Consider the following 21,722-nt stretch of genomic DNA (forward strand, 5'->3'; position numbering starts at 1 on the left):
ACCTAAGTACTACACTCAAAATCAATGGTTTCCACTCCATATTTCACGGAACTTTGTTCCTGTGTCATGGCACTTACCTGTTCTGTCTTGGTCAGAGTTAGGAGTTTCATCTCCCTCACCAACATGATTGTAAGCTCCTTGAAGGCAGGGACCATGATGACTCACACCCAAATCCTCCTCATCAGTAAGATGCAGTGTGCACAAAAAACCAAAACCTGTCACCCTTGAGTCAATTCTGACTCATAGCAACCCTATAGGACAGAGTAGAACTATCCCCATAGAGTCCCCAAGGAGCGCCTGGTAGATTCGAACTGCTGACCTTTTGGTTAGCAGACGTAGCTCTTAACCACTAGGGTTCCCTTAGTGCCATGAAATATGCTTGTGGGATAATATTTTGGAAAGTGATCCGATAACTATGTTTACTCTATAAATGATGTATATAAGAACCTTTCCAGAGGTTGCCATGATTGGTTTGCTAATGGTAATATCTTACAATAAAATGAATACATTTCTAACAATCTCTGTTGAGCAATATACCAGGCCTGATGGGGGGATATGGTTTGGGCAAAGACCTGTCAAATGGTTCATAAACTGCAACAGGTCTGTTTCTTGTGGTCTTCCTACTCCTCTGACTTATCAAGACAGCTTTGCAAACCTTCCCTGACTCCGATGGCCAGAAGCTTCAAGCTGGCACTCATCTGAACACAGGATTATAATTTTCTGTCAATACATGAACCATTCGGAAATGAAGGCTCATTTAAGATTCACACGAACCAAATCCAAAGACTTTGGACTTTGAGGTAAACTACTTGATGAGTGTAGCTCCTTCTCATCACCCCGTGCTGATGTATTTAAGGGGGCCACCTTTCTGCCTACAGCATCATTAGTGAGAAACAGCCTGGGATCTGTCCAGCTCAGATTCACCACCAGGGGGCCTGCAACGCTGTTCCACGAGTCTCTGCCAATAGGTGGCAGCAGCAGTCTGTCTAGGGTCCTTAGGCTTCCATTTTAAACTCCCATTTTACACAAAGAATCTTCATTGTTTATGCTGAACCTGGCATCTCACCTAACCTTGGACTCAAATTCCCCTCCTGGCCAATACACCAACAGCTGCTGAGCAAATGTGTTGAAACTGAGAAGGCTGGTAAAGGCTGGAACTAGGGACTGGGCTCGCCAGCTATTTCTAGGTTTAATCAATTCACATGTTAACAGTAACCTCAAGTTTTTTTTTTTTTTTTTAATTGGCTCCTGATGGTGTCACACTAGGCTGGGAGAACTGGTTTTCTAGGCGTGGGGATTCTTTAGGCCTGAAACACCCTCCAGGAAAGGCCCTGAGGCCTCTCACTTTCAGCAGAGCCTGGGCCTCCAGTTGTAACTTGATATGATGCTTTTACCAAACAGACTCTTAATATTGCAGAAAACCAGAGAAATAGAAATGCAGAGCAGGAGTAAAAGGGGGAAATCAAGCAGTGGTTCTCCTGGCTGCACAGTGGAATGACAGGGGAGCTTCAGCACACACTGAGGTTCTGATTAACCCACAGGTTCTGATTAATGGGTCCGGGTGCAACCTGGGCAGCTGGAGTTGTTAAAAGTTCCAGATGATTCCAAATGTGCAGCCAAGGCTGAGAGCCATGGTTAGAAAGATAGGCAGTGTTTGCTCCTATGTTCATTAAACCCTCCCACCCACTAATAAGTTTAGATTCCTTATGCCTTGAGTACACTGAAATGAAAAACCAAATTTAAATAAGAAAAATTAGCATGGGTGAGAGTATTAGGAACCTGATTAAAATTGAGCATAAAGCCAAGCCAGTTTTTTCTCTCTGTATCCCCAAAGGTCAATGCTGCTAGCCTGCTATTTACTTTATATACTCCTGAATGAAGCGCTTGTATTTGCTGACCTTCAAACACTTCCAGGTTGTCTAAATGTAAGCCGTGTGACATTTCCACTTTTTGAGTGACCTGGCAATTTGTCTGCATCAGATCTCTTGAAACGTCTGCAGTTGACAGGGGAATTCGCTGATGTCACAATGCTGCCTAAAGTCTGGAGGGGATCGTTTCAAACACAGCTTAGGTCAAGTCTGTTGAGAGGTTGGGGTCCCTGGGTAGTACAAACCATTAATGCGCTCGGCTGTTAATAGAAAAGTCGGCTGTTTGAGTCCACCCAGAGGTGACTGGAAGAAAGGCCTGGTGATCTAATTCCAAAAACTCAGCCATTGAAAACTCTATGGGACACAGTTCTGTGATGACACACACAGGGTTGCCTTGAGTCAGAAGTGACTCGACGGCAACTGCTTTGGTTTCTGTTTAGAGATTAATGCCAATGCAGGCAGTGACCTGGCTAAGTCACACAGAACCTCATTTCTGTAGCCCTAAAATGGCTGTCCGTCACCGTGGACGTGGTGACCAGAGTTTTGCACGTGCTGTTAAGGCCTGTAACTCTCTGGGCGGGTTAGACTAAACATACCTCTCTCAAGGGTAGGCGAAGTTGGAGGAGTGTAGAATGGTTGTGAAGGAGCCCTGGTGGTGTAATGGTTAAGTGCTCACCCACTAACCAAAAGGTCGGTGGTTCGAACTTACCTGCAGCTCTGAGGAAGAAAGACTTGATAATCTGCTCCTGAAAAATGACAGCCTAGGAAACTCTATGGGGCAGTTCTAATCTGTCACATAGGGTTGCTATGAGTCGGAATTAATTCAATGGCACCCAACAACAGAATGGTTTTGAAGGTATGAGTGGAAAGATCAAAGCTTTGGAGTGAGACAAGCTGGCCCCACCACCAGCGGGAAATAGTGCCTACGGCAGTTAGTGTTAAATTGCTCAATGATCTCTCACAGCTGGCCATGAAAATGTCAATGGCCAATAGAATCTGCTCATTAGCACCCCTTCTCAAGCGCCGCCCAGGGCACCCCGTGCCCTCCCTGCCATACCTTAACATTGGTTCCTGCTCCCTCTGCCAGCCCCGTAGTTATGAGCAGGCAAACCACTGTCTCTGAGCTTTACTGCTCATGTCTACTATGAGGTAATAATAACCATTTTAGGTCATTTGCTTAAGTCAGTGGGATAAGCCTCTGGTGTCCTGGTAACTGCTTAACAAATGGTGGGGGGTGGGGGGAGCAGGGGTCTGCGATTTGTAGTGTTTGCCGATTTCCATGGTGTACACACTCCCACCATGGCTGATATTGAGATACCAATGTGACGTCACTGAGTGAGGAGTTGAGAAGAGATGTGCACCATCTGAAATCAACCATAATGTACTCACCTAGAAGGTAGTAGACACAAAGGATTATATCCCCTTCCCTTCCTCCTAATAGGAACAATTACATTCACATAGGGCATTACCATTTTTAGAGCATTTTCACATGCACTATTATCTTATTAAAAGGAGCCTGGATGTTCTAATGGTTAAGCGCTCGGCTGCTAACCAAACGGTTGGCAATTCAAACCCACCCTCACCTCCACAGGAGAAAAGACCTGGCAAAGACCTGGTGATCTGCTCCCGTAAAGATTACAGCCTAGGAAACCTTATGGGATAGTCCTACTCTGTCGCATGGGCTTGCTATGAGTTGGAATCGACTGGATGGCCCACGACAACAGCAATATTTTATTAAACTCTCAGATCAACATTGAGATGGACAGAGTGGGTATTATTTCTATATTTTACAGATGAGAAGCCTCAGACTCAGAGGGGTTAAAGCAAATTGCCCAAGGCCACGTAACAAGTAATTGATAAAATGAGTATGGTAGGCAAAATCGTAGCCCTACAAAAATATCTGTGTCCTAATCCCCAGAACCTGTGAATATGTTATGTTATATGGCAAAAGGGAATTTAGGTTGCAGGTGGGAATTAAGGTTGCTAATCAGCTGACCTGAAAATAGGAAGATTATCCGGGATCATCCCAGCGTGCTGAATGTAATCACCAAACCAAAAAAAAACCCCCAAACCTGTTGCTGTTGAGTCGATTCCGACTCATAGCGACCCTATAGGACAGAGTAGAACTGCCCCATAGAGTTTCCAAGGGGCACCTGGTGGATTCAAACTGCCGACCTTTTGGTTAACAGCCATAGCTCTCAACCACTATGCCACCAGGGTTTGCGAATGTCATCACAAGGGTCTTTAAAAGTGGAGAAGGGAGGCAGAAAAAGAGAGTTAAAGGGAGATGTGAGTACGGAAGGATATCTGAGAGAGGCAACATTGTTGGCTTTGAAGAGGGAGGAAGGGGCCACAAGTCGAGGAATGTGGGTGGCCTCTAAAAGCTGGAAAAGTCAAGAAAATGGATTCTCCCCTGGAGCCTCCAGAAAATAATGTAGCCCTGTCGACCCTTAATTTTAGCCCGCTGAAACTCATTCTGGACTCCTGACCTCCAGAATAGTAAGATAATACATTTGTGCTGTTTAAGGGGCTACATTTTTAGTACTGTTAAAGCAGCCACAGGAAAGAAATACAACGGCACTGGAAATCCAGTCTCCTCAGCCTCAGTTCAAATTCCACCTCCTGGGAGAACCTTCTTTTTCTTGCCCTTCCTAGGCCTTTGTTTTCTCTTCTGAGTTTTGGTAGTAGCTGGCTTTTAGCCATATGTCAGCCTTTGCCCTCACCCCTACGGGCAAGAACAATATTTACTCTTCACTTTCTATCACTTTCAACCAGCACAGTTCCTTCCCCCAAACCAACACGAAATAACTCGGTTCAGAATGTGTGAATGAACGAATGGATGCTGCACCTCATCACCACCAGCAATCATGGAGTCTGAGCTGGCAGTGTGGCAGGGCAATTAAAAGCGTTCTCCGTAGAGTCATGAGCTACCCACCCCCTTCCCGCAGTGCAGTCTGGGACCTGCTGGAATGACCAAGATCGTCTGCCTCCCAATTGGCCCACAGAAGCTGCCTTTCCCAAGGAGAGTCAAAGGGTTAGAGTTAGCAGGCATGTGCAGAGGAAGGATGATTCTGCCTCAAGATTGAAGAGAAACGGCCATGATGTATGGGGTTACAGAGCCCCAGAGTCCGATGCTGGCATCTTTGTCTCAGCAAAGCCCATGATTAGATTTGGGCCCTTAGACCAGTCGCTTATTCACTCCATCCTCATTTATTAAATGTGAGAAACGCCAGCTCTGTGCTTGGCTTCTTTCAGAGGCCTACGAGAGAGAGATGAAACTTGCAAGAGGTCTGGACAGGCTTTAAGAAGAGAAAATGCCATCCCTTAATTAATACACGAAAGGCAGATCTGACTGCGAGCTAAGCAGAGCCAAGGCTATGAAGGAAAGTTCACATTTGCACAGGAAGTGGAAGTAAAAGACGTCACTGTTTCTACCATGTGATAACTGTGTGGTGCTGATCAACTTGTGTGCAAAATGGAAATAACGATAAAACCAGTTGCCTTCTAGTCAATTCCAATTCATGGCAACCCCATATGTGTCTGAGTAGAACTGCACTCCATAGGGTTTTCAATGGCTGAATTTTCAGAAGTAGATCACTAGGCCTTTCTTCCGAGGTGGCTCTGGGTGGACTAGAACCTCCAACCTCTGGGTTAGCAGCTGAGTCCCACCCAGAGACTGTAGAGACAATGAAAAGAAAGAAGAAAAACACCCGTTGCCATCATGTCAATTCTGACTCATAGCAACCCCATAAGGCTTCCAAGGCTGTAACCTTTACAGAAGCAGACTGCCACATCTTTCTCCCGAGGAGTGGCTGGTAGGTTTGGACCACTAACCTTTTGGTTAGCAGCTGTGCACTTTAACCATTGTGCCACCAACGGTCCTTTGGAGATAATGATAGGTCCTTTTCACTGACCATTTACAATATGCCTGATCCTGTTTTAAGCACTACACTGCTATCCTTATTTTACAGTTAAACAGCTGGTCAGTAACAGAATCAGGCCCGGCTACATAATTTCCAGGGCCCTTGACCAAAAATGATTAAGAATTTCAGCATGGTGGCAGCAGAGGATTAAACAAGTGTGGGGCCCTCCTAAGTACAGGGCCTTGTGCAACGACTGTACAAGCTGTCCGCCCATGAGCCAGCCCTGGGCAGAGTTAGTGTATACATACTGGCAGTCTGATCTCGGAGCTTTCTATTTTGCATCTGTGCTCCAGTGGCTGTCTTCTAAGGTTCTGTGAGATTGGAATGGAGTAGTCTGGCTTCCAATGCGTTCCTGGCAGAGGGAACACTGTGAATAACAGTCTGGAAGTTGAGCTGTGGAGAGGAATACGCGTAAGAATGAAAAGCCCTTGTGGCTACAACAACACTTCAGGGCACAAAAATGAGAGGAGTGCTGGTGATGCAGTGGTTAAAGCGCTTGGCTGCTAACTGAAAGGTTGGCAGTTGGAACCCACCAGCTGCTCTGTGGGAGGAAGATGAGGCAGTCTGCTTCCGTAAAGATTCCAGCCTTGGAAACCCTATGGGGCAGTTCTACTCTGTCCTATAGGGTCGCTATGAGTAGGAATCATCTCGATGGCAACAGGTTTGGGTTTGGAAGTACAGGCAGGGAAAAAGGGGAGAAGTAGACAACTTCAAGGCAGGTGGAAATGACAAGTTTGGCCTATAATCTGGATATAGACAATCGGGGAAAAAGGAAAACTTTTTGATGTCTGGTGGCCTGGTCTTTTGTTTTGGGGGACATCAGGCCTGACTTGGAGTGTCGTCATATACAGACTTTGCCTTTGAGCACACAGTAAACAGGATACACTTTTTTCAGGAAGTAGAAACTCTAAGGAAAAGAAAAATTGATTTAACTTCCTAAGAAGAACCGTTGTGACTGGCTATCGACTTGGTCATTTCCCAATTTGGGCTTTTTTCTCCCCAAATATTTCCTTCCAATTTTCTGAGGCATATAATTATATCATACTATCAACATTGTCATAATTATAAATGCTGGAGGAAACAAACAATGCAATTAAAACAAAACAAAGCTGAAAGAAAAGAAAAATAACTACCAAATCTCTCCAGATTCGTCTCTCAAACTTGGCAGGAACCCAAGGAGTGGGGCACAACAAGCCTGACTGCCTGGGTTCAAATCTCAGCTCCCACTGACTAGCAAGGGGACTTTGCATCAGTTCTGGAACCTGATTCCCTTATGTAAAGTGGCGGTAATGATAGCAGCTGTTCCTTTAATCATACCTGTTCCCTTGTTCTGAGCGTAGAATGTGAGATACTTAGGCTGGTACCCAACCTGCAATAAGCAGGCCGTAAGTGTTTTTTTTTTTTTTTTAGTTGTTATCATGGTCTCCAGATTTTCTATAATGACTCTGAATGACGCTTAAAATCAGAACCATCTACATAAAATTATCATAATTATTAGGTATTCATTCCTAATGGGGATCAAAGGGACCATCTGTTGATACCATGGTTGTGAGGTTGACTCAGGACTTCTGGCTGCCCTACCATTACTACCAGTTGTTATCGAGTCAATTCTGATTCCTGGTGACCCCATGTGTGTCAGAATAGAACTGTGCTCCATCAGGCTTTCAATGGATGATTTTGGGGAAGTAGATCACCAGGCCTTTCTTCCAAGGCACCTCTGGGTGGATTCAAACCTCCAACCTTTTCAGTTAGCAGCTAAGCGTATTAACCATTTGCACCATCCTACCCTAGAGGCCTAGAAAGAAGCATTCCCACATGGGCTTAGAACAGACAGGTCTCCGCAAGCAGATCTGAAACCAGCCATGAGCAAGACCACAGACGAGGCGGAAGTCAGCCCATGTGCGTCCCTGTTTTCGAAGAGTTCTCCAGATTCAGAACCATCTCTCTACTTTCTGTGATTCAGAATTCAAATTCTGTTGCCACAGTATTGCTCTTACCCATTCAATAAGCGTTATTTATGGGCCCACGTGGCCATGCAGCGGAGATATGAAAAGCAGTAAGACCTAGGCCCACCACTGGGGAGCCTCAGCCTGACAGGGAGAGAAGACAGGGACACAAAGGGCAACGGCTGTGACAAATGTCATAACAGAAGATTTTCCAAGGTGTGGGGTCGTGAGAACTGCACTCTGCTGTGAGCTTTCAGGGGTGGGAGAAATATTCTCTGTCTTGATTGGGATGGTGGCGACGTGGGTGTGTATACTCATTTGACAACAATCATCAAACTGTATCCTTAAAATGCATGCATTTTATTTTACGTAAATTAAACCTCAACAAAGTTGATTTTCAAACAAGTCCGCGAGGGCAGGTACCACGACATCCTGTTAGCACAGTGCCTGGCAGAATGTGAACAGAAAGAGTACAGGGGCTGAGAGTGTGAGGCCTGAACCGCCCCCAGGGGCAAGCTCTCCATTGCTCCAGGCTCTGAATCCTGCCTTTGTGTGGTCACAAGAAGACAGAAGGCAGAAGGCAGCCTCCACAGGGAGGAGCCTCACTAAATACAGGGCTAGAGGGAGAAGGCCCAGCAAGGCCTCAGTGAGTCCTGGAAGTTGCGTGTTTGCTCGCTTGAGCATAGGCCTCAGATTGGCACCCCAGCTCCCAGCCCCACAGGCCCGTTGAGTATGTGGCAGCTCCCATCTGCTGTTGGAGTTTGCGTCCACATTTTCCACTGGGCTGAGCTCTCAGCAGCCTCCCAACCCTGCTCTCCTTGGAAACTTCCTCTCTCTCTCTCTCCTCCACCAGATGACCCAGGGGGCCCAGGGCTGGTGGAGCCTCTAGAAGGGAAACTAAGATGCCTGAGACTTGCTGAGGGGTGTGTGCGTGTCTGTCTGTGTTTGGATGATGCTGGATGGACAGGCAGCTGAAGTGGCGGTTAATCTGTGAAGATTTCTAGATTTTCTCTCTCAGGGTAGGGTAGGTAAGATACAGGATGCCCAGTTAAATTCAAATTTCAGATAAATAATGAAGAACATTTTTTTAGTATATGTATATCCTAAATATTGTGTGAGATATACAAAAAAAAGGTATTCATTATTTATCTGAAATTCACATTTAACTAGGCCTCCTGCATTTTTGTTGGCTGAGTCTGGCCAGTCTACCTTGGAGTGTGATGAGGATGGTGGGGAAGGGCAGAGAACACAGCATGCATTTCCGTCCCTACCTGGCACTCTGGGGGGGACAGAATTCCCCTTCACCAGGGGCATCAACATCCCTGCCAATGCCAGCAGTACTAACATGATTGTACAGTAGGTGGGAGAGGCTTCTCCGCTGACTTCCGTGGAACTGATGATCCAATCATTTGTGTGGGAACTGGGCAGCTGGCAGACATGAGAGGGAAGGGGGGCTATGAATATGCTCTATTTCCCCCTCCCCGCCATACACACACCTTCTCTGTGTGGCTCCTTTCACCCCCCAGCCTCTAAAACCACACAAAGTAGCCAAGGAGAGTTAACTATGAGCCGGCTAATAGGGAGGCTAGATGGCATCCCTGCCTCCCCCGCCCCCCACCAACCTCACCTACTTTTCCAGACTTCCCTCATCCACGACCCACACGGATCCCTCCCTTCTCAGAACCCCCACTTCGGGGCTCCACTGGCACTTGACCGAGAGGGAGGCCTAGGAGAAGTCAGTGGAAAGTTACTTCCACTTAAATGCCAGAAGGGTGGATGATGAAATGCCAGGAAAGCACAGCTCCTCCCCTGCCAGGGCACCAGGCCAGAAGCCAGGCTGCCAGGCTTGGGACCCAGCTCAGCCCTTGCTACCTGCCCTGAGACCTTGGGCAAGTCACTTACCGCAGGCCTCATTTTTTCATGTACAGATGGGGTGTCGGCTGCCCTATCCACCCTCACAGGGCTGTCGGGAGTCAAGATTGAGCTAGCAGATGCAAAAGATAATGGAAACATGAAAAAACAAAGCACCTGTACAAAGGCGCATTTTTATAGTGGTTCATCGTGGCCAAAGGTGCTTCTACTTAAAGAAGAATCGTACTAGAATACACACACACTCCCCACACATATTCTATCTCCCTCTCTCTTTCACACACACTCCACACACATATTCTCTCTCTCACACACACGCACACACGTACACTGTCTCTCTCACACACGCACCACACGCACACACACCCCATCTGGAAAAGAATATTAACCTTATAAAAGGCGTCACTATATGATTCCCGGAGCAGCTTTCCTACTTCATTGAAAATATGATTCGATTCACCAAAGTGTGATGTTGTGCTCACATTTGATGGGAAACCATCCGGAGTAGAGCTGCTCTGATGAAGGATGGCTCATAACTGGGCCTGCTGTGGGTCGACTGACCAAACTTGGGTGCTTCAGTTGGGCTCTAGAACAGCAGCCTGCTGCAGATCTGTCCACGTCATTTTGACTGAGGATTACAATAGCCATAGACTTGAAAGTAATGGTCCTTCTGCCCCTTTAAGAACACAAGTTCCTACAATTGCAGTTAAACAGGAAGTCACCCTCATTCTTCTTGGCTGTGTGTTTCACTTCCTTTCAAAGGTGTTTTCTTACTAAAGAAACCCCAAGCCCACAGTCAGAATCTATTTCCTTCAAAGGCATACTCAACTGCCTTTGTGTTGGTTTTGTGAAGTTTCTTGGGCAGGAAAATAAAAAACTAATATAGAAAAAGATAAAGTAAAACAAAACTCCCAGATAGAATGGCTCATAAACAGTATCACCCATGAGTGCTGTGGTCCTTTAAAAAATCATCCATATGAGACCGAACGGTCAGCATTTACCCTAAAGCAAAGATGAGAAGATAAAGGGGGGGGGGCAGGGAAGCTAGATTAATGGAAATGGAACAACCAGAATGGAAATAATGAGAATGCTGAAACATTGTGGAAAATGTAACCGATGTCACTGAACAATATGTATAGAAATTGTTAAATGGGAACCTAATTTGTTGTGTAAACTTTCACCAAAAGCACAAGAAAATATTATATAAAAAAGTAAAACAAAACAGAAAATAATACTTAAAATATTTAGAAATATAAAAGTAATACACGCTTCTGGTGAAAGTATAAATGCTAGAGGATTCTCTATCCCCCTTCCCAGAGGTAACTTCTGTTAATAGTTCTTTAAACTCCCTTCTGGAAATTGTTTTTATACACCCATTTTTTTTTTAACACAGAGAGGATCATACAATATTTATGAGGTCTTTTCTTTCGCATCAGAGTATATTTTGGACATCCTTCTATAGCATCATGAATAATCTGCCTCAGTACCATTGCTGAACAAGCATTTTGATCAAAGATTCTATGCAGAACAGAATTTCAAATTCTCAGGGACTCCAGACTCTCTGCAGCCATGGAGGCTGGATGAATCCCTGAAACTATTGCCCTGAGAGAATCTTTAAACCTTAAACCAAAAATATCCCCTGAAGTTTTCTTAAAACCAAACAAGTCCATCTTAACTAGTAAAAAATGTCTGCCTGGAGCATTGTGCTCTTGTAAGAACTATCTACACAGGATCAAAATGACGACAGCAACTCAAAAGATTAGATAGGGACCTTAGAGGGCAGTGAGCTTATGTTAACGGGGGAGGAACAATGTGAGAACGTAATCCATGTCGATGAATTGTACACGTGGAAATTGTTGAACTGGTGTGTGTTTTGCTGTGTATATTCTCAATAACAATTGCAACATAGATTTTTTAAAAATAGAACTGCCTCAGTCTTTCTCTGATGGCTGAATAGTTTTCCATTGTTTGGGTAGTCTATTGTGTACTTAACTAGTCTTCTAATAATATACACTAAGGTTGAGTCTAGTTTTTGTTCTTACTTACAATGCTATGGGGAAAAAGATCTATATGTATATGTTTCTGTTTGTGTATGTGAATATGTACAGTGAAATCTGTGAGGGCCAGAACTCGGTGGAACTGCCTGTTTTCCCAGATCTGCAAAGTTTTCTGCCTTTGACAGGGTGCAGTCTTACTACTTTTCTATTGCTCATTTCAGCGGAAAATATCCGAGTTTTCCTTCTCTGATAGGTTTCTGCCTTACACAGTTTTCAGCTTTCTCAGGTTACACTGTATATGTATGTTTAAATGTTGTTATTGTTGTTACTGTTGTTGTGTGCCGTCGGGTCAGTTACAACTCATGGCCACCCTATACGACAGAGTAGAACTGCCCCACAGTTTCCTAGGCTGTAATCTTTACGGGAGCAGATCGCCAGGGGTTTTCTCCTGCAGAGCCACTGGCGGGTTTGAACTGCCGAGCTTTTGGTTAGCAGTTGAGCACTTAACCAGTTGTTGTTAGTTGCCATCAAGTTGGCTTCTACACATGGCGACCTTCTGTATAACAGAACAAAACATTACCTAGTCCTGCATCATCTTCACGCTCATTGGTATGTTTGACTCCATTGTTGCCACCCATCTGTCAGTTTGCTGTCCTGTGGTGGCTTGTATGTTGCTATGATGCTGGAGGCTATGCTACTGGTATTTCAAATACCAACGGGGTTACCCATGGTAGATAGGTTTCAGGACAGCTTCAAAACTAAGACAGACTAGGAAGAAAGGTCTGGCGATCTACTTCTCTGTGTCCTGCAATACCACTTGGAATCACACTTGGGTTTGTGCACAGTAGGGGGAGTAATTCACGTCTGTTGAGGTTACAATTAATGCCACCACAGCTGAGCTAGAAGCCTTCTGTGAAGACAGCTGAAAAACTCACTCCATGCAGGGAATAGACATACATCAAAAAATAGTCCCTTTTCAGGGGAGACACTGACAGATAACACCTTAATCAAGCGACCAAAGTGGAAATCTGCAATAATGAGACAAACTGACATCACGTGCCTTCTAGTGTGAGCTACTGAGAAGGCCACAGCCTCCCTTGGGTAGTAGTCCTGCCCAAAAGGCGAAGCCCAAATCTAATCACGAAGAAACATCAGTCAAATCCAAGTTGAAGGAAATTCTACAAAAAAAACCCAAAACTGGCCTATCTTCTTCAGAAATGTTAGTGTCGTGGAAGATCAAGAGAGGCTGAGCAAGTTTTAAATTAAAACGCACAAATGGGACCTGACAACTCAATGCAATACATGATCCTGGATTGGAACCTGGACCAGAAACAGTATGGCAGCAACATAGGATTTGCTGTACTGATAATTGCACTGTGGCTGTGTTGGAGAAAACCCTTGTTCCTGGTAAATGAGCACTAAAGTACTTGGGTGATAAATAAGCTGATAAAACTTGTTGCTGTCGAGTTGATTTCAACTCATAGTGACCCTATAGAACAGAGTAGAACTGTCCCATAGGGTTTCCAAGGAGCAGCTGGTGGATTCGAACTGCCGACATTTTGGTCAGCAGCCATAACTCTTAACCACTGTGCCACCAAGGCTCCAAATAAGCCGATAGCTGCTGTCTATTATTTATGCCAGTTGTTCTTGTTGGTTGCCGTCCAGTCGATTCTGACTCATGGCTACACCAGGTGTGCAGAGTAGAATGGCTCTATAGGGTTTTCAAGGCTGTGACCTTTTGGAAGCAAATTGCCAGGCCTTTCCTCTGAGGCACCTCCGGGTGGGTTCAAACAGCCAAACTTTCAGTTCGTAGCCCAGCGCTTAATCGTTTGCACCATCCAGGGACTCCCATGACAAAGCAAACGTGGCAAAATATTAACAACTGGTGAATCTGGGTTCAGGGTATACAGGAGCTCTTCATTATATTTTTGTAACTTTTCAGTAAGCTTGACATGACCCCACAATGAAAAGTTTAAAACATTCTGGTGACGCCAAGCACGGTGCAAATTACAAACTAATAAATGGATCCTAGTAAATAAAGGAAATGAAACCTTAAAGTTGCAGGAATTGAAAACAAAAGAAAAATTGCACCTCTCTCCTGACAAAGTGCTTCGTTCCTTCTATTCCTTTTTACCCACCATCATGCCCCATCTCTCTCGCATGGCAGTTTTGGGATTCTGGAACACAGGATGGTAATAATTTAGTTTGTTTTTCCAAATTCTCCTTAGCATAACATTTAGATCTCTTTCACCTAATTGACATGTAGAAAGTACACAGGAGGTGCCAAGCAATGACCCACAATCAACTCAATTCCCAGTAGCTCTTATTCCCACTGCAAGTGATGGCCTTCTCATCCTTGATACTTAATGTTCCTTCTGGGGGTGTTGACGGGTGTTGACTCCCTGGGCTCCAGCACCTAAAATCGTGCGTCAAGGACGATGGGGCCCATGGTCCTTGAAAGTCCTTGAAAGTGAGGAGTTTTGGTCTGTGGCCTTGGCTCTGCTCACCAGCTGATTCACCCTGGGCAGGCCACTTAACCCTTCTGCCTTGAGTTTCACACACTGCAAAATATTGATGCTACCGTTGTTGTTAGTTGCCCTGGACTCACCTCTGACTCAGGGCAACTCTGTACACAAAAGCACAAAATGCTGCCCGGCCCTGCACTACCTTCACCGTCATCGGGATGCTTAAGTCCATTGTTAGGACCACTGTGGATTTTGAGTGCCCTCCAACCTAGGGGGCTCATCTTCCAGCACTCTATCAGACTATGCTCTGTTGTGATCCACAGGGTTTTCATGGGCTAATTTTTGGAAGGAAACCCTTTTTTTTTTGGAAGTAGACCTCCAGGCCTTTCTTCCTAGTCTGTCCTAGTCTGGAAGCTCTGCTGAAACCTGCCCACCATGGGCAACCCTGCTAGTATTTGAAATACCAGTGGCATAGCTTTCAGCATCATAGCAACACACAAGCCACCACAATACAGCAACCATTTAGCCCTTTTATTATTTACATAAGGGTGCTTTAAGGACAAAATGATATAAAAGATGAGAAAATGCTTTGTTCACAAACACCAGATAAATATGAGTTGTATTACATAAGCAATTACTAAACCACAAAATGTAAGGTGACACCTATAAGCTGGTCTTCCGCCCCCTGCACCTGACATCCAATTTGCTGGCACCTAAACTCTTTTAGGTAAGCTGCTGGTATAAAATAGACTGTGGAATATAGGCCACACAGAGAACAAGCAGAGTTCAAGGGTAAATTAAATTTCAAACACATTCAGTAGTTTCAGACTTATTCAGTGGTTTATTCTGTTCATTGATATCCACTCCATCTCTTCCATTTCTCTCTGAGAAACCTCGTTGGTGACTTTCTCTAGTTCAAGGGATCTCTCCCTTAGTCCACAGACACCCAAGAGATCTTTGGATAGAATCCAGGGAGTCCATGAACATAAAAAAAAAAGGGGGGAAATTACATCTTTATTTTCATTAACCTTTAACTGAATGTTAGCATTCCTTCAAGTATGCAAGGAACCTTTGTGATATTAGCAGTTCCTAGGATTTGGTCAACAAGAGAAATTACAGATATTTTTATGTCCATTAGCACTTCTGCAGATGACTAAACGTTCATCACAATTGTGAATTTATGGTGGATATGAGGCCTACTAATAAAAAATAGATTGCATAATTTCATGCATAAAGAAGCACGTATATTACTACATCACAATTTCTAAAAGCCTTTTGATAGATATACGTAAACCTCAATGATTGCATTTGAGAGCCCAAGTTTTTTATTTCATGCGTTTCTGTAATTCTGAGAAGAAAAAAAAAAGTTTTTTTTTTTTTGAGAAGGCTCATCACACTGCCAAAGGAGGCCAAGGCACACAAAGGGTTAAGAACCCCTGACTCTCACTTCACCTTTGACTCCCCTTCCATCTCCTCATAACCCTACCCTGGGGCGTGGGAAATGGGGCTATGAGTTCTTTTTTAGTTTTAGTTTTTGTTTTTTTGCATTATTGTTATTGAGGTGAAATTCACATAACATAAAGTTAGCCATTTCGAAGTACACAGTTCCATGTGCATTCACAATGTTGTGAAATTACTGCCTCTGTCTAATTCCAGAACATTCATCATCCCAAAAGGAAACACTGTAGCCATTGGCAGTCACTCCCATTCTCCCCTCCCCCAGCTCCTGGCAACCACTAAACTGCTTTCTGTCTCTGTGGATTTGCCTCTTCTGGACATTTCATATACATGGAATCACACAATATGTGGCTTTTTGTGTCTTGTTTTTTCCACTTGGCCTAATGATTTCAAGGTTCATCCATGTTGTAGCGTGTATCAGTATCTTATTCCTTTTTATGGCTGAATAGCATTCCATTTCACGTATATACCACATTTTGTTTATCCATTCATCCGTTGATGAGTCTTTAGGTTGTTTACAATGTATGGCTATTGTGAATAACGCTGCTGTGAACATTCATGACAAGCATCTGTTTGAGTTCCTGTTCTCAATTCTTCTGGGTATATATACCTAGGGGTGGAACTGCTGGGTAATATGGTAATTTGGAAACCCTGGTGGCCCAGTGGTTAAGAGCTGCAACTGCTAACCAAAAGGCCAGTAGTTCGAATCCACCAGGCGCTCCTTGGGAACTGTATGGGGCAGTTCTATTCTGTCCTGTAGGGTCACTATGAGTCGGAATCAACTCGATAGCAACAGGTTTGTTTGGTTTTTTTGGTATGGAAATTCTGAAGGTTCCTGGGTGGCGCAGTCTGTGCTCGGCTGGTAACCAAAAGGTTGGTGGTTCAAACCCACCCAGCAGCAATACGGAAGAAAAGAGCTATGGGGCAGTTCTACTCTGTAACACACGGGGTCCCTATGAGTCGGAATTGACTCAGAGGCAAAAGGCAACAACATGGTAATTCTGGAGTCCCTGCGTAGTGCAAATGGTTAATGCAATCAGCTGCTAACTGAAAGGTTGGAGGTTCAAGCCCACCCAGAGGCACCTTGGAAGAAAAGCCTGGCAATCTGCTTCCCAAAAATCAGTCATTGAAAACTCTATTTGCTGTAGAGTGAATAAACGATCTTATCCTACCAGCATTTTATAAGAGAAAGCAATAATATAAAAACATCTTAAATTAATTCCAAACCCTAAAACATTTTTCATTTCATTATTTTTTCTCAACCTTTGATCCCAAATAATACTAATAGTAGTAGTTAATAGTAATAATGGTAAGAACAATATGAAGTGTTTACTAAGTGTCACACACTGTCCTAAGCACTCAACCCTCCCAACAACCCTGTGGGATAGGTACTGCAATGACCCCATTTTACAGATGAGAAAATGGAGACACAGAAAGATGAATGAATTTGACAAGGTCACACACTTTTAAGAATACTCCTTTCTCCTTTCCTCTCATCTTGCCTCACCCTTTCCTCTTCATTCTGTCTGGGTCAGCTGACCAGTTGGCAAGTCCAGTTCAATTATGGTAGAGGCTTTTCTCTTGCTTTCAGCCAGCTGCCTCTCTCTCCCTCTCTCTCTTCTCCTCCCATCTCTCCATCTGTCCTATTTCTTTGAGATCCTAAACCCAGAGGCAGGAAGGCTGCTTGTTACCAGTTGAGAAAAATCCTCCAGACATTCAAAAAATGTCGGCTTTTCCCTGTCCTTCGGAGACACTGTTTCTGTAAGGTCTAATCCTGCTTCAGGGCAGCCCTTGGGAAAACAGGCCACGAGGTGGTAGTGGCATTCTTTGTAATCGGGGAGACATCAGGGAGGTCGGACGGAATTTTCGACAGCAGCTGAGTGCCGAGAAATGGAATCCCAGGAACTACAGAAATGGGGTTGGTAACAACCGCAGCTGCCAGCTGAAACCCGCGGAAAAATCCCCCTGCAAGATCTAGTCTGCGTTTGGATGGTGAAGTGGACTCCCAGGCGTGTCAGCGGAGAGCAGGCTCAGGGGACATGGCACCAGAGAGGTGACATCTGGTGCAGGAAAAGGCCCAGTGTCCCCATTTGGACAGCAGGGTGGCAGCCATCCAGCAGAGCATTAACTGGGGAACCAGACGGTCACCTGCCCCTGCCCACCCCCTCCCCCTTTCTCCCTAGGAAGAGGGAAGTCAGGGAGGTGCAGAAATGGGGAAGTCCAAGCTGCTGGCAGTGCTGTTTCAGCCTGCATATGACAGTTTACTCCCCAGTGCGACAAAGGCCTCTTCCCAATGCATGATTACCAGGGGGTTTCAGACAGCACTTCCCTGGGACACAGAAAAGGGGGACTATTTCGAACACTCCCTTAGAAATAATCCCAACTAGGCCTTTCTAGAACCAGCAGGTCTTTTTCCCTTCACATGCAGTTCGCAAGCACTAGCATGGTATTTGCAACTAATTTTCAGCACAAATGGGTCACTCGTACTCAGAAAATCAGGTGCCATTTTGAAAACTGCTCCTCTCTCCACCCACATCTTCCGCGGTGAATATTTCCGATGTAATTTACAAGAGCGTTTCAAAACCCTAGGGCTGAAAAACGTACACAGGGTTTGAATTTTTAATACCATCTTCAGATTTTCTGGATAAGGGAACCTCACGTCTTTGGGATCCAACACAGGCCTCCTTAGCGACCACTTTCAAAATTTAGGAAAATAAGGAACAGAAAAGTAAGAGAACTTCCTGATTGTCAAGCAGCAAGGCTAGAGTAGAGCTCCAACTCGACTGATTTTTCTAAGGGGGAGGCGTTGTGCTCTACAAACGGCAGAAAAAATTGCTCTACGCCAGCAAATATTACCGTTGTTTGACTTGAGTGGTCACAAAACTATGTTGTTGAAAAAAATATGGATGTTACAGTAATGAAACTTTTTTTTTTAATCACCCAGGGTGCATACCTCCCACCCAAATTGAGAAAGCCAGTGAGGAAGACAAAGGACCGGGGTGGGGCGATGGCCCTCCACCGGTCTGCAAGCTGAGTCACAGGCACCGCGGGCAGTGGGCGAGGCCCTGCTGCGAGGGAGCCCCGCGCCTTCGCTCCGGGATGTCTGCCTCAGACAATGGCAGTGGCGCAGTAAAGGAATGCCGGTCCCCCTAGGTCCCACCCAAGCCCATAGTGATCATGAAACGGTCCCCAAGAGCAGGTCTGCGCTGCTGTTGCAAAAATCCAGGACAATAAACATCAAAGGGGGGGGCACATATCAGGCAGTGTCGGGGCGTGGGCTTTCGGTCGCTAGCTTTTCCGCCCTTCTGGCGGTTTGGGTGCATTGGGGGGCCGCGGGCGCCGTTGAGGAGGCGCGAAGGAGTTAAGCGGGCTGGCGGGTGACATCACCTCATTTACATAGGAGCGCGGATATAGCAGCGCGGCGCGCCCCGCCCGGCATTCGGCGGCGGCCACTGCACACTCGGACTCGACTCGACTTGCTCGCGCCTCGCTCGGTGAGCCCCGGGCCCCTGCCCCTGCCTGCGGTCCCCTCCCGCCGCCCGGCCCTTCACCACTGCATCCCTCTGAAGCCACCCTTGAAGCCCAGCCCCAGGGTCCTCCCTGGGCAGGCTGCTCGGAGAGTGTGGCGCGGCTGAGCCCCACCAGATGCTCGCTAACGGGGTCGGGACTGGGCGATTTTTCTCAAAACCACGGGCGTTTTGCCCCCCAGCCTAGAGGGAACAGGTCCCTTTCTTTCCTTCTTCCCCCTCAAAGGCATTCTTCATTGCCACCGAGGCAGGGATTGAGCAGGCACAGAAAGTTCCTTTGTTCCCGCTCACACCCACCCAGCCCCGAGCTTCAACAGCTCCATTTTTTTCCTAGCCTCCTATGGCTTCGGGGCTCCTGGGCCCAGGGGAAAAGTGGCAGTCCTTCTTGCGAAGGAATGTGTGCCAAGGCCGCCGAGGTGCCCCCGCCTGCGGCGGAGATTGCTGGCTGGGTGTGGGAGAGCTTTGTGTGCCGAGGGCGGCTTTGTTGCGCGGGAGGAGGAAGCGGGCAGGGCGGTGGTCGGAGGCGCAGGCAGCAGCTGCCGCCTTTGTGCAGACGAGAAAGCGAGACCCGGCCGCAACTTGGGGGAGGGACCAGGCAGAGACAAGGGAGAGACTTTGTGCAGCCTTGGCTGCATTTTCAGAATTGTTACCCGTTTTTTACCCCCCTTAAACTCTTTTTTTTTTTTTTTTTTATCTTGGGGTACCTTTACTATTCTCTAGTTGTGCTAGCCAGATTTTCTTTTTTAAACGCCGCAATTAAACAGCAAGCCACCCCGGTCCATTTCATTCTTCGAAAGAATTTGGTCTGTAGCTGCAAAAGCGGTTTCCGTCCCTGGGCCCCCAGCGTTTTGAAATATTGGGGAGGGTCTTTTTTTTTTTTCTGGAGAAAGAGGAAGTTCTTTAGCCCTGAATAAAAACGGAAGGAGGAGGTGGGGGGGGGTTCAGGCACGAGATTGGAGGGGGGACGTGCGCTTCAAAGCTCAGAGAGCTGAGAGTGGGTGGCTTACCCTCCTCCTTGACTTTTTGTACCTGCAGCTTCCTCTGCAACCATGTCTGACAAACCCGATATGGCTGAGATTGAGAAATTCGATAAGTCGAAATTGAAGAAGACAGAAACGCAAGAGAAAAACCCACTGCCTTCAAAAGAAAGTAAGCTCCCTCCCTACCCCCCCCCCCATCTTGGGACCGGGGTGGCCGGTGGGAGGGGTAGGGAGAAGAATTCCAGGGAGGAGCCGGCAGCCTGATGATGAGTGTGCTTGGAAAGGTTAATTAGAAATGGCTTTGTAGCCAGCAAACGCAAGGCTTTGGTAGTTTAATCCTGGAATAACTAATATATTAATATAGCCATACCCGTAATTTGTTAAAATGAACATCTATTTGTATTAAATATTCTACTTAATAGAAATATTTTCTTACTGGATGCCTAATTATACTTGGAGAGTTTTTAATGATAGGAAAAGATGTTTTAACGGTTAAGTGCTATCTTTCTATTGCTAGGCTCTACGGAGTAATGCTAATCGGCCTCCATCTTTTTGTCTTTTTTTTTTTTTTCTCCGTCCCCGGTTACAGCGATCGAACAGGAGAAGCAAGCGGGCGAATCGTAATGAGGCGGCGCCGCCAATATGCACTGTACATTCCACAAGCATTGCCTTCTTATTTTCCTTCTTTTAGCTGTTTAACTTTGTAAGATGCAAAGAGGTTGGATCAAGTTTAAATGACTGTGCTGCCCCTTTTCACATCAAAGAATCGAGAACTACTGACAACGAAGGCCGCGCCTGCCACTCCCATTGGCCTGTCTGGCTGGCAGGGAAGGAAAAGAACTTGCATGTTGGTGAAGGAAGGAGCTGGGTGGGACGACAGTGAATAAATAATGTTGAGTAAAAGCAAAGCTGGTCCAAGGTGTCCTGCAGGCATAAAATGCAGTTTAATCAGAGTGCCATTTTTTTTGTTCAAATGATTTTAATTATTGGAATGCACAATTTTTTTAATATGCAAATAAAAAGTTTTAAAACCTGGCTGATGTGACTGTTTGGTGTTTGGAAGGGGCAGTCGATTCGCGGGTGAATCCTTTGCAGGCTTGGCTCTTGGTCTTTACAGGGGAGCAGTAAATGACAACCATCTGGGGAGCTGGGTAAATTCTCTTAACGCTTAGAAATGGTTTTCACCGAGGTGTGTGCAGTACCTTGTCTCTGGCAGAACGTTTACTTGGGCTGATTAAATTCCTAGTACAAGTTGTATGAAAGATCTAACAAGATATTAGCAGTTCTTCACACTTCGAGGTTGCGATAAACACTGAATTTATTTCACATGAGCAAGAAGATGAAGATGGTGACAATTTTTACAGCACAGCATTTTATTTCAGGTATACTGAACTTGGTTATTTCACCAATTACTGGCATCAACACAATTTAAGCAGTCTTGACAGATAAAAAGTTGGGTGAGAAAGGAATTTTTTTAAACAACTGCCTTAAAAGGAAATTGGAACTTGTGCTTTTCGCGTTGTCCCATAGCTGGCTTCTAATTACGATTCAACATTTAAAATTACTGTTACAAAATAATGCATTTACCATTAATGAATATGATTTTAAAGTCACTGAATCCTCATGATTTGGAAATAGTCCTTTTTTTTTGACCATTTTATGTGCAGGGTGGCCGGGAGTGAGGTATCA

General features: G+C 45.5%; 2 protein-coding genes and 1 long non-coding RNA gene across 7 annotated transcripts in view; 2 read left to right on the forward strand and 1 right to left on the reverse strand.

Annotated features, from left to right (window-relative positions):
• Window positions 1-20,206, forward strand: part of TLR7 (toll like receptor 7) — a 140,412-nt gene extending 120,206 nt beyond the window's left edge. For 3 of the 5 annotated variants that reach the window (XR_010319733.1, XR_010319731.1, XR_010319735.1), the window contains 2 exons: window positions 18,927-19,020; window positions 20,089-20,206. The gene's annotated coding sequence lies outside the window, so the exon portion shown is untranslated. Of the gene's footprint in view, window positions 1-18,470; window positions 18,726-18,926; window positions 19,021-20,088 lie in introns of all 5 variants that reach the window. The other 2 variants (XR_010319730.1, XR_010319726.1) reach the window with 2 other exon arrangements.
• LOC135228855 (uncharacterized) lies at window positions 8,757-18,592 on the reverse strand. Its single transcript, XR_010319738.1, has 2 exons — window positions 9,996-18,592; window positions 8,757-9,721 (listed from the first exon to the last, which is right to left on the reverse strand). It is a non-coding gene; the product is annotated as an uncharacterized LOC135228855 (long non-coding RNA).
• TMSB4X (thymosin beta 4 X-linked) lies at window positions 20,095-21,068 on the forward strand. Its single transcript, XM_010595792.3, has 2 exons — window positions 20,095-20,202; window positions 20,623-21,068. The coding sequence occupies exons 1-2, from the start codon at window positions 20,103-20,105 to the stop codon at window positions 20,655-20,657; spliced, it is 135 nt and encodes a 44-aa protein (XP_010594094.1). The 5' UTR covers window positions 20,095-20,102; the 3' UTR covers window positions 20,658-21,068.
• The last annotated feature ends 654 nt before the right edge of the window (window positions 21,069-21,722 follow it).

This window comes from Loxodonta africana, chromosome X (genome assembly GCF_030014295.1).
Source record: "Loxodonta africana isolate mLoxAfr1 chromosome X, mLoxAfr1.hap2, whole genome shotgun sequence".
Lineage (NCBI taxonomy): Eukaryota > Metazoa > Chordata > Mammalia > Proboscidea > Elephantidae > Loxodonta > Loxodonta africana.

Bases quoted from the DNA above. Each gene is read 5' to 3' on its own strand.
- TMSB4X (XM_010595792.3), top strand. From the start codon at position 20,103: ATGTCTGACAAACCCGATATGGCTGAGATTGAGAAATTCGATAAGTCG. The intron at 20,203-20,622 runs GTAAGCTCCCTC...CCCCGGTTACAG, and splicing joins CCCACTGCCTTCAAAAGAAA to CGATCGAACAGGAGAAGCAA.